An 11,388-nucleotide genomic window follows, 5' to 3' on the forward strand; every position below is an offset into this window, starting at 1 on the left:
CCAAGGACAACCTGGTGTACGAGGAGATAAAGCTGAGGTTTCCAGGCCAATACAAACAATAGCTATTCTCTTCCTGCCCCGTTGTGAGCTTCCATTGGATACCCAGACCTCTACGAGAGCGTCACTATCAGTTGTACCAGTACAGCCTCCTCCTCTGCCAACTGAAGAACAACTAGTTCTTCCTCCATTACTGAACAGAGTCAAATTCATTAATTGCCACAAAACCACAAGTTGGTGGTATTTGCTCTGATAGTTGCATAGAGGCCAGACTGACCACCATCTTTCCAAAATGTATTTTGCGCACTTTGTGATGATGCTGGTGCTCTTTGGTTGTTCTCTGGGAAAGTCGTTTGTCCTCCAGCCCTTGGAGAAGGAACCTGCTGCTGCTACTGGCTCTGCCGTCCTCCACCCTGACAGGTTAGTAGTATCACCCCTCGCTGGAGCGACACATCACTGGATAGTCAGAAGATCATAGAGGACACATCAATTCTGAAAATAATTCAAATTTTTTTTTTGTTGGGGAATTTCATTCAAAATGGCGTGATGGCCGTAATCTGTCCTTCTAACCAACACAGAAACTTAGTATGTTCTCATTGTGCCAATCCCTGACATAAACTATTTTCTAAATTCCATGCTCAGTTCTACAGGTCATCAAGACTTGAAATAGCCAACCTTATATCCAGTGTTAGGCTATTTTAAATCTTGATGACCCATACAGCTGCACCAGGTTATATCATGACTAGCAAAGTCACCTTTGACTGGATGCTTGCTGAGGCCTCGTGAAATGAGGCGGGGGTTGTTTGAGAGGTTTACTTGGCTGCATCTAGATTTGAGAGAGCTGACCTTACGGTTCTAAGTGTAACATTGTGTTCTCCCCAGGCATGAACAGCACTATCAATCTTTCTTACATGACAACATTCAGGGCACAGAGACAGAGCAACGCTGTCTGCAACACTCCAGAGACAGCAGCACTGTCAGCAACACTATCTTTAGACATAGAGCCGATCCACCTCAAATAGAGATTGTGAGAACAAACTCCCTGAAAAAAAGTATGGTCTCCGGTTATAGATTTAACGATGCATGCTTTGGTAACACAGCCAACTTTAGTCTGAGTGAACAAGCTGTTTTAATACTTTAGAATTTAAAGGTTGAACCGGTTGGATTTGTAAAAATCATCTTCAGATTAAATCTATTCCATTAAATTACCAACATTACCCCCAATTTAACAGCATGCCATTAATACATTGATTGAAGTCCATCTAAATATTTCATGTACAAAATGGTGCTGGTGATTCTTTTAGAGATTGCCAGATCTCACAAAATGGATGCAAGAGATTCAAAAGAACAGGATATCCATGGTTACGCAATCTGAAGTGTAGCCAGCCAGGACTGAATGCCTGAGAGAGAAGGCTACGCTCCATTGCTAACATTAAAATCTCCTTCTCTCTGTTGCGGTCAAAGGCAATAGGAGGCCCACGGGCCAAATTCGGCCCTTTTGCATTTTTATTTTTCTTACCAAAGATATCTTAGTAAAAATTACAAATAAAACTTTTTTTTTTAAGTCACCAGGAATTGTGTAAAAAAAAAATGTCACCAGGAATTGTTTTCTAAAGTATTTCCATAACCATAAACTTAATTTGTTTATTTTATAACAATAAAATATTTGTAGCATTCCAGTTGTCTTTTTCTTTTAGTATTTATTTTCATTTTCAGTATAATTGACTGATTTACAAATAAACTAATTTGATTTGCAATAAACTAATTTGTCTGTTTCTGTTCCGTGTGCAGGTGCCGTGGAGAGTTGTTGAATGACATCAGAAAGACCCTTGTTAGAGCCCTCAACCTGCAGCAGGAGCCCCAGGTGGCGGCGGACAGACTGACTGCCATCAGAGAGCAATGGAAGACAGCATTCTCTGCCATCTCTCACAAGACCCAGGACAAAGCAGGTAGCCACATTTTTGGTAGCAATAGAATTTCAGGATCCCACTTAATTTAGATAGTATGACCCTCTGGTCTACTGTATAGGACTAACACACGGTACACACACGGTACACACACGGTACACACACGTACATAATAATATTGTTGTACAGTGGTATCATAAATTTTTGTATTGTGGATATGTGGTGGTGTGACAGTGTTATATGATGTACTGTTTAATTTTTTATTTTATGTGTGATATAAGTGTCTTAATGTGTCTGGACCCCAGGAAGAATAGCTGCTGCCTTGGCAGGAACTAATGGGGAACCATAATAAACACAAATATACAATACAAATACTTTCAGATGGTCAAATTATCAACAAACTATCTTTTGATAAGCAACTGCTTGCTAAGGTTACGGTTAGGGATGGGCTAGGTTTAGAATTAGGGTAAGGGTTAGGGTATGGGTTAAGTTTAGAATTAGGGTAAGGGTTAGGGTATGGGTTAAGTTTAGAATTAAGGTAAGGGTTAGGGTATGGGTTAAGTTTAGAATTAGGGTAAGGGTTAGGGTATGGGTAAGTTTAGAATTAGGGTTAGGGTATGGGTTAAGTTTAGAATTAGGGTAAGGGTTAGGATATGGGTTAAGTTTAGAATTAGGCTAAGAGTTAGGGTATGGGTTAAGTTTAGAATTAGGGTAAGGGTTAGGGTATGGGTTAAGTTTAGAATTAGGGTAAGGGTTAGGATATGGGTTAAGTTTAGAATTAGGGTAAGGGTATGGGTTAAGTTTAGGGTTAGTGGATGTTTAGTTGAAATGTTGTTGACAGTTATTGAACATCTACTGACTATCTACAAACCATCTACTAAGGACTATCCAAATAAAGTGTTGCCAACTTCAGTACCATCCAAATTGTAGATAACAGCAGAGGTGAGTAGCTTCCAATGCGGAGAATAAAACCCGGTTCGCCTGACCAAACGTGCTAGCCAGTTCGTAATGGGCTTAAGAGGGCCATATGATCATTACAGTATTCTGCTTCTAGTATTCTGATGCAGAGCATCATCACGATGTTTCTTATTGATTCATATATGTTCTTTCCCTTTCTCCATAGTGGCTGTACCCCAGGCTGTACCCCAGGCTGTACCCCAGGCTGAGGGTCCTGCAGCAGACAACCGCAGTGGTCTGAAATGCTGTCCGCTGACCTCACAGATCTTCCTGAAAGGTGACCAGCTCTGTTCACACAAAAAATGTATAAAACACTGTTAATCTATGAAACATCAATAGAGTGTGCGTGTGTGCATGTGTGCGTGCACATATCTGTGGCCATCACCATAGCATTTAAGCCTTCTGTGCTGTCTGTCTTCATTTCTCAATTTAGATCTTGGCTGGGAGAACTGGGTTATCTACCCTGAGAGTTTCACCTATGTCCAGTGCTCACCCTGCAACTCCCAACTGGACCTGAGCCCCTCGCGCTGCCCATCACACAGTCCTCCCGCAAAGGACACCCCCTCACAGGTAAAACAACCCTTCATGTTTCTTAAAAAAAGAAAGGCACTTTACTGGTGTGTAGTTGGACATTGTGTGGATTATGATCATGATCAATGTATTAGCATTATGTGAATAAGCTTACTATAATAGTTTTTTTTGGCTTGTCCTATTGGATAATTGGATTCTGAATTGGTCCGCTGCCCCAAGATCCACACCTGGTTTCCATTTTAGTCAGTCCGTAAGTCGAGCTCGATGTTCAGTTTAGTTCCTAGGAAAACAGCAGAACAAATACATGAATCAAAAAACATTCAAATACTTGAAGTTGTCAGCTTGCCTGGTACAGTAGGAAAGTGCAAAGTCTTCCCACCCTGCATACCAGTAAAGCTAAAACAATCAGGCGCACATCAAGATGAAGAGAATTTGTCTCAAGTCTGGGAAAACAGCAGGGAAACAGAGTGTCCTGGAGAGACCCCAGGCTGTGCTGGTGGAGATATCGATGTTGTGTCTCGGTATCTGTGGAAATAAGCTGTGAGTGAGAAGCACAGCCAGGTGCAAGGTCGATCATGAGGAACATCTAGCAGCCACCTGTGCTTTAGACTTATCACATTTCTCAAAGTGTTTCAACTTACTATTAACATCTTTTTTTTTTTATATATATATATATACTTTTTATTGGAAATGTATTTGGCTAAAACTTCCCATTCTAAATCCACGAATATGTCAGCTTAATGACTTTAAATAATGTTTCCATCAGGATAATAGTAGGACTGGACAGTAGGACTGGGACCACCAATGAGACACCAATTTTAGATTATTGAGGATTTTCTTCAAAGGAGGTCCCAGATGCTCAAATCTAAGGTCTTTAAACTTAAAAAAAATAATAATGTTTACTAAAGGCACATGATTCATAATTTTGCTCATAATGTTATTTCCCTTCATTTAAATTGACTAACACCAAGTGACACTGGATTTAGACACCAAATTATCAATGGGATTCTCAAATTTGTAACATACTAAAAGGGTGTGATTGCTAAAAATAAAAAATAAAAATTATACATTTGGTGGTTCGAGGCCTGAATGCTGATTGGCTGATGGCTGTGGTATATCAGAACGTATACCACGGGTATGACAAAACATGTATTTTTACTGCTCTAATTACGTTGGTAACCGGTTTATAATAGCAATAAGGTACCTCGGGGGGTTGTGGTATATGGCCAATATACCACGGCTAATGGCTGTATTCAAGCACTCCCCGTTGCGTCGTGCTTAACAGCCCTTAGCCGTGGTATATTGGCCATATACCACAGCCCTTCTGGCCTTATGGATTAAATATAGACTCCTCCCCAGATAAATATATTAAATATGCTAGTGGTTGTCTAGGTAAAAAGAAGGCTACTAGAAGTCTTCCAAAAATAGTGAAGACAGCACTTCAACACCTAAGGTTGTGTTCAGGTTACTATATGATACTCTGTTGTTGACTCCTCCCCCTCTCTCTTGAACTCTAACCCCAGATGTTAACTCCTCCCTCCCCCTCTCTTTAACCCAAACCCCAGATGTTAACTCCTCCCTCCCCCTCTCTTTAACCCTAACCCCAGATGCCGTGCTGCCAGACCACTTCTACAGAGCATGTGCCCTTCCTCTACATGGATGAGTTCAGCACCCTCACCATCTCCTCTGTGCAGCTCACCCGTGCCTGCGGCCCAGGCAACCCCCAGCTGCCGGCTGAGGACTGATCATTGACCCCCCTACCCCATCCCAGGGAGTCCCCCTACCCCATCCCAGGGAGTCCCCCTACCCCATCCCCATATCTCTTCTGCTCATGAAATACCTATAGAGTGGACATGGTTGCAACATTCCAGTAATTATCCCAAAATTCCCAGGTTTTCCAGAATTCCCATTTGGAAGATTCCCAGAATCAAGAAGGAATATGCAGGAAATTCAAAATCCTCCAATCAGGAGTTTTGGAAAATCTGTGAATCTTGGGAAAATTACAGGAACAGGTTTTGGCACATAGCCTACATTCCTAAATAGATTATGGCTATTTCCTAGTTATTTCCTAGTTAATTTTCAGAAACATTTGAATATTGAAATATGTTCATCTTGAGGAGCATAAAGAAAATTGATCATTGTGGCTTCATAGAATCTCTGGACTAGCTCCCATATGAAACCCTGCTCTCCTCTCTTTTCCCAGAAGGGGGCTTATTGTAAGCAGTGGCTACATAAAAAAAATATACAGAGAGAATCCTGCACATGCGCAGAAGCTTCGGGACATTTAGGCGGTCTCAAAATAAGAAAAGGTCTGAGTAAAAACCAGATCCGCAGCCACTCCGTTCTGAAAAACAGAAAACTGACAGCTATTAGTTCTGGTTGAATAAACGTTGGCAGTCTTGCTTTAATGACATTTCATATGTGCTTTGATGTTATTTTTGACGACGATATTTCACAACCCTGAAGCACTAGACTGGCAAGGGATCAAAGTAATGCTATTCCATGTTCCCCACAAAAATGTGAACACAGGCTTCCCATGCCAAAAAAAAAAATCTCTCAGCACTAGGCAATAACTGCAGAGCTCTCATCTAAACGAGCTTTTCCCTGGGACTGTAACATGCATGGAACCAGTTTTCTACAAAAGTATAACATTTCCAAAAAAATACATTCTGGGTTATGTAAAATAAAGATTCTGATCTCCCCCCAAACAAAAATCTTGTTCTTATATGTGCTGTGATTTTCCACTCCATTGGAAAGCTCCATGTTTGGACACGTAGAAACTTTGGGCATAGAGATAAATTATAGTGCTACAGGTTTCACCAAACAAAGCCTCTCATTTTCAGTTAAGACATTTGTTCGGTTGCACATATGCAGTCCAAAAAGTATTTCAGTCTGCTACATTTGAGACTTTAATTGTTATCCCTCAATGCTTCCCACGTGCTCCTTTCGACAATATTGTTGTCTATCAGTCCTAAACTTGGTCCACGGCATTTTCTGGTTTTGGCAGTTGGATAAATATATACTCTTTTTATATTTTCTTTGAGATACACTAAATAAATGTATTCCTTTTACATTTACCTCACATTGCCACCTTTTCACAATGTATTTTCATCATAATATTTATCACCACGATATGGAATGTACCTGAGGTTGTCACAGCTTCACTAAAATGTTTTGGTTTTTAAAGAATGTGGTGAAATGTGTTATTGCCATTGATCACACAGTTTGAGAATTTGTATCAATTATATGTCTATTATCTGATTAAATTCTTTAATAAATGCTACTACAAGAATTCTGGATTCTAATTTCATTATTTCCAAGATTAAACAGTCAAATATCAGTATTTTTTTTTTTTATGCATTGGAGAACTCATACTATTTATAAATGCTGTCCAAATGTATCTTTATTCACCTGAATTTTAAAACTGCATTTGAAGTGTAACCTAAAAGTGAATAACTATTTATACAGTGACCTCTTAATAGAGGTAGTGATTCATAGCCCCCGGCTGTGGGATCAGTTTGACAGGAAACCTAAATGTACAGGGGGACGCCAAGAGGGAAACAAGGTTTCTGGGTCACTGCTCCAGCAATGCAGCACCATCTGTAAAACAGCATCGACATCCTGTTGCGCACTTCTTATTCTGGGTCGTTCCATGAAAATACTGCCTTTTGCATCGCTTTTGATATTTTAAGTAGAAATGCTTGTGCACCCATATTGAATTTTAAATGCCCTTTATATTAAATAAAGTCCCATTTTAATATGGATCACATGAACAGATCAATAAATCAGATTTGTAATGTAAATAAAGACTTGCTAAAATGCCAAGATTAAGCATTTGGACATTTTCCTTCATGCACCATCTGTGACTTCTAGGAAGATTTTAACCCACTTAACCCCAACATTTCTCCCAAGTTATCACCGTCATTGTAAAGCCCTAGTTGGCCTCCCGAGTGGCACAACGGTCTAAGGCACTGCAGTGCTTGAGGCGTCACTACAGATCCGGGTTTGACCCCGGGCTGTGTTGCAGCCAGCCGCGACCGGGAGACCCATGAGGCGACGCACAATTGGCCCAGTGTCGTCTGGGTTAGGGGAGGGTTTGGCCGGCCGGGAGATCCTTGTCCCATCGCGCTCTAGCGACTCCTGTGGCGGGCCGGGCGCCTGCATGCTTACAGGTCGCCAGTTGGACAATGTTTCCTCTGACACATTGTTGCGGCTGGCATCTGGGTTAAGGCAGCAGTGTGTCAAGAAGCAGTGCGGCTTGGCGGGGTCGTGTTTCGGAGGACGCATTGGCTCTCGACCTTCGCCTCTCCCGAAATCGTATGGGAACATCTAATAGTCCAATCAGTGTAAAAGCAGATGAGCTGGTTCTACACTTTTTGGTCATTTTCTGGTGTTTGTGGTGGAAAACTGAGAAGGTCAAGCATAACACGTCAACCCTGTTACTTATTTTATTTACTTCTTTTATTGTGTAACTTTTTTAATATTTTTTAATATTTTAGTTTTTTTTGTTTATTTAGTACATTTTTTCTCTATTTCTTGATCTGCTTTGTTGGTTAAGGGCTTGTAACTAAGCCTTTCATGGTAAGGAACAGTCATTGGTGTATTATAATCAGATCACGTTGTGACGTCATGACTTGGGCCAAAAGTTCCATCCCACCTGAACAGGCTGAAATTCCAGGAATTTTTTTCAAACAGCTTTTACACAAAATGGGCATTATTCTAATTTTCACAATTTCCGAGTGTTATTTTGACCTTCTAGTGTGGAAATATTATTTTTTTAAATGAAGGAAAAACACATTTTTAACTGCACTGACCCTTTTTTTTCCTTCTTTTTTTTACCAAGTTACACTTCTCAAAATCCACCGAATTGGTGGAATGACCCAACTGCTATTTCAGCAGCAGTACCAACATTTGCTTTCTAAACAAATATTTTTTGGGGGGGGAGTGATGAGCAATGAAAATGCTTATTGGAGCTACTACGACACAGCACAGCACAGCACAGCAGCCGCAAGAGGCAGCAGCTCAACTTTTTCCCTGACTTGACTTTTGGCTGGTTTGGGTCAGAATGGCTAACTACTGGTCTGTTCAGGTTTTCTGTGGGGTTTTGTCCACCATGTTCTTGGCCATGGGGGCACTGGATGGTGGGATGGAATGTACAGACAAGGACAGATTACTGACAGAGATATCCAAAGATCTGGACCCACCGTCGGAGTGTGTGCTAGGCTGCACTGTACTGACTTACAGAGCTATGCTGGAGACCCAAAATATACCTACTGTACGCTTCAAAGACTCTACAGCAGGTGAGAACATGATAGATATATTCTGTGATGGGCACTGATATGGAAAATCTATATCGATATCAGTTGTATTTTTCAATTCAATATCGATATCAAATCGGTTTGTAGAAAATACATTGCAACTGTGTGACTGTTCACTTTTCTGTGAAGTCCAGACAACTGCTTGCGGATTTTCCATTTGGGAATTTTCTGGTAACATGAACTTACCTAACCAGTTTGAATACAATGGGAAGCCCATCCACTGTTGATGGACCATCAGCAGGCAGTTCAGTATGATAAGTCAAGAGTCTGTGAGAGGGTTTTGTTCATGCAGGAACAGTCATGTATGCGTTTCTTACAGAACAGTGTAGGTTAACAGGAAGAATAAACCGATTTCACAATATGTCTTGCTCATTTTGATATCAAACAATATCAAATGGATATCAATATCATATTGAATTTTCAATATTGGTGCCCACCCCTAAAAATATTATATTAAGCACTATATAGCATGATATATCACAGTCTAAGGGAATTGCTGATTGCTGAGAAAAAAAAAGCATTCGTTTCTAGAAAGAAAAAGAAAAAATCACTGATAAAAAGGATATGCAGAATAGACTATCTGTGGTGCTGTGTGTGGCTCAGTTGGTAGGAGTGTGGGGCTGGCAACTGCTAAGTGGCATATATCATATACCATGTACCATACTAAGACAATCCCCTTTCTCTACAGGTGCGCATGGAGAATACTGCTGGTCCAGGAGAACGAAGTGTAGCCCCGGAGAGAGCCTGCTTCATGCCTACATCGTGTTACCTGTGGATGTGTCACTGGTTAACCAGGAAACCCTTGGATTGAAAGCTACTCTCCTCCACCTTAACAACATACTAACTCCTCACAACGGTCCCATGCCCCTCTCCAAACGCTGTGGTCTCCGCTTTGACGTCACAGACGAGTTCACCGTGACAAAGAGATTGCCAACGTTCTGTGTGCAGGTTGTCCCACAGCAGAGCACCTTGGAACACAGGATTCCTATTAGGTGCCCACCTTTCCTGGTGACGATGTGGCAGAGGCTGAATCAGTAACCTACAAAGCCAAGGAGGGGGATGAAATGGACTTGTTAAACCGATGACCATCCAAAATGTTTAATGGCGTCAAGGTTAGTTTGTCAGAATTGTTAGGTAACCCTTCTCCTATTGTAAATGCATCTGGATCTGATAGTCTTGTTTATTCCACAGCTATCTATCTCGTCAGCAACATATTGTATATAACGGTGTTTCTTCATATATTGATTTAGCAGTGGCGCCCTGCCACTCCCCCCACCCCCAAAAATATATAGAGTGACAAGTTGCAACGTATATTTTGTCTTTAGATTCTCGCTACAATTGTCACTGCTGCTGAATGAAATCCTTAGGGAGGAGGACGACGACACTAACACTCACAGTAGGTTATATCATGTTTATGGAAACGAAAAAGGATGTCCGATTCAAATGGAAAGTCAGTCAAAACAACGGATTGTCCGATGAAATACCCAGAACTCTTTGACACAAGACTGTTGACTAAATGGAGTACTATTATTAACGATGACTTGAAACGGACTCAGTTTTGGCAGCATATCTTTAACTCTGAGATGTTAAAGGTGACGTTGAGAAGGACTGAGAAGAACCTGAGGTAAATGTATGGAAGGTGAAAATGAACCGTTGTATTTCATTGGTTGATTGATAGATTGATAACAATATCATTGTTAATATGCCGTATGGATGTATGCTTTTGGGTCGATAGTTGATTCTAGATTGAGATGATATTTAAACTAATATGGATTTGAGGCCTTTGTGTTCATTTGTGCTCTATTGTGTGGAGCAAACATTTGATGACACATATGTATATAGAATGTATAAGCTTCTTATATGAAATAGACGTAGCTGCTAATTTAAGTGTGTGAACACCAGAAACTGTCCTAAAGCACATTATTTTATTGAACTTTTATTATATTTACTTTAACTTCTATTTTATTTACTTTAATTTGCTATAACACCACACTAATTGGTTTGATGTAACCGCTGTAAACTGTGAGCTTTACTATAATGTTTTTCCAACCATGTCAAGTATCCACAATATTAAAACAACTTTACATGATTATGTATGTCTGTGAGCTTGCACAAAAAGAAGGCCATAGTTTGATCTTACCATAACAAATCATTAAAAGTTGAGAGAATAGGAACTGTTTCAGACCTGGATTTTTTTTAAAACTTTATATAGAAGCAAGAAACAGGAAAATGGTGGACAGTTTGCAACAACAGTGGGCGTTACCTTACCACAGCGAGCTGTAGAGCACATTATATTGACCATAGCTCCCTCTGCTGGCAAAAACACAGTATCATGCACATGCCTACATTGCCCTATTTAACTCAGGGTCGCACACTCAGCACATTATGGTCCCCACCAGAGCTGAAATTAAAATTCAAACTTGAAAAAAGTATATGTTCAATGACTTCTCAATAGTAGAAGAAGCTATTTATTTGAAATGTGTTTTTTTTTTTTTTATGTTAAATAAAATCCCATCCTAAATTGACTGCTTTCAATTCCAATAGACCCCAGCCCTGGTCCCCACTCCCAGCTATGGGAAACCCTGCAGCCACCCACGTATTCCCTGTTATCACATAATTCTACACATTTCTAATTCTCTACACAGCTGAATAGGGAGATTACAATTTGATGTCAAGTA

At 40.4% G+C, this 11,388-nt stretch overlaps 1 protein-coding gene and 1 long non-coding RNA gene across 2 annotated transcripts; both read left to right on the forward strand.

Annotated features, from left to right (window-relative positions):
- The first annotated feature begins 58 nt into the window (after positions 1–58).
- LOC139539048 (protein 60A-like) lies at positions 59–6,684 on the forward strand. Its single transcript, XM_071341744.1, has 5 exons — positions 59–417; positions 1,789–1,946; positions 3,028–3,138; positions 3,295–3,431; positions 5,000–6,684. Exons 1-5 carry the CDS (start codon positions 290–292, stop codon positions 5,135–5,137), a joined length of 672 nt encoding a protein of 223 aa, XP_071197845.1. The 5' UTR covers positions 59–289; the 3' UTR covers positions 5,138–6,684.
- A 1,686-nt stretch (positions 6,685–8,370) lies between these two features.
- Positions 8,371–10,799, forward strand: LOC139539056 (uncharacterized). Its single transcript, XR_011667864.1, has 2 exons — positions 8,371–8,692; positions 9,399–10,799. It is a non-coding gene; the product is annotated as an uncharacterized lncRNA (long non-coding RNA).
- The last annotated feature ends 589 nt before the right edge of the window (positions 10,800–11,388 follow it).

Source organism: Salvelinus alpinus, chromosome 1 (genome assembly GCF_045679555.1).
Source record: "Salvelinus alpinus chromosome 1, SLU_Salpinus.1, whole genome shotgun sequence".
Lineage (NCBI taxonomy): Eukaryota > Metazoa > Chordata > Actinopteri > Salmoniformes > Salmonidae > Salvelinus > Salvelinus alpinus.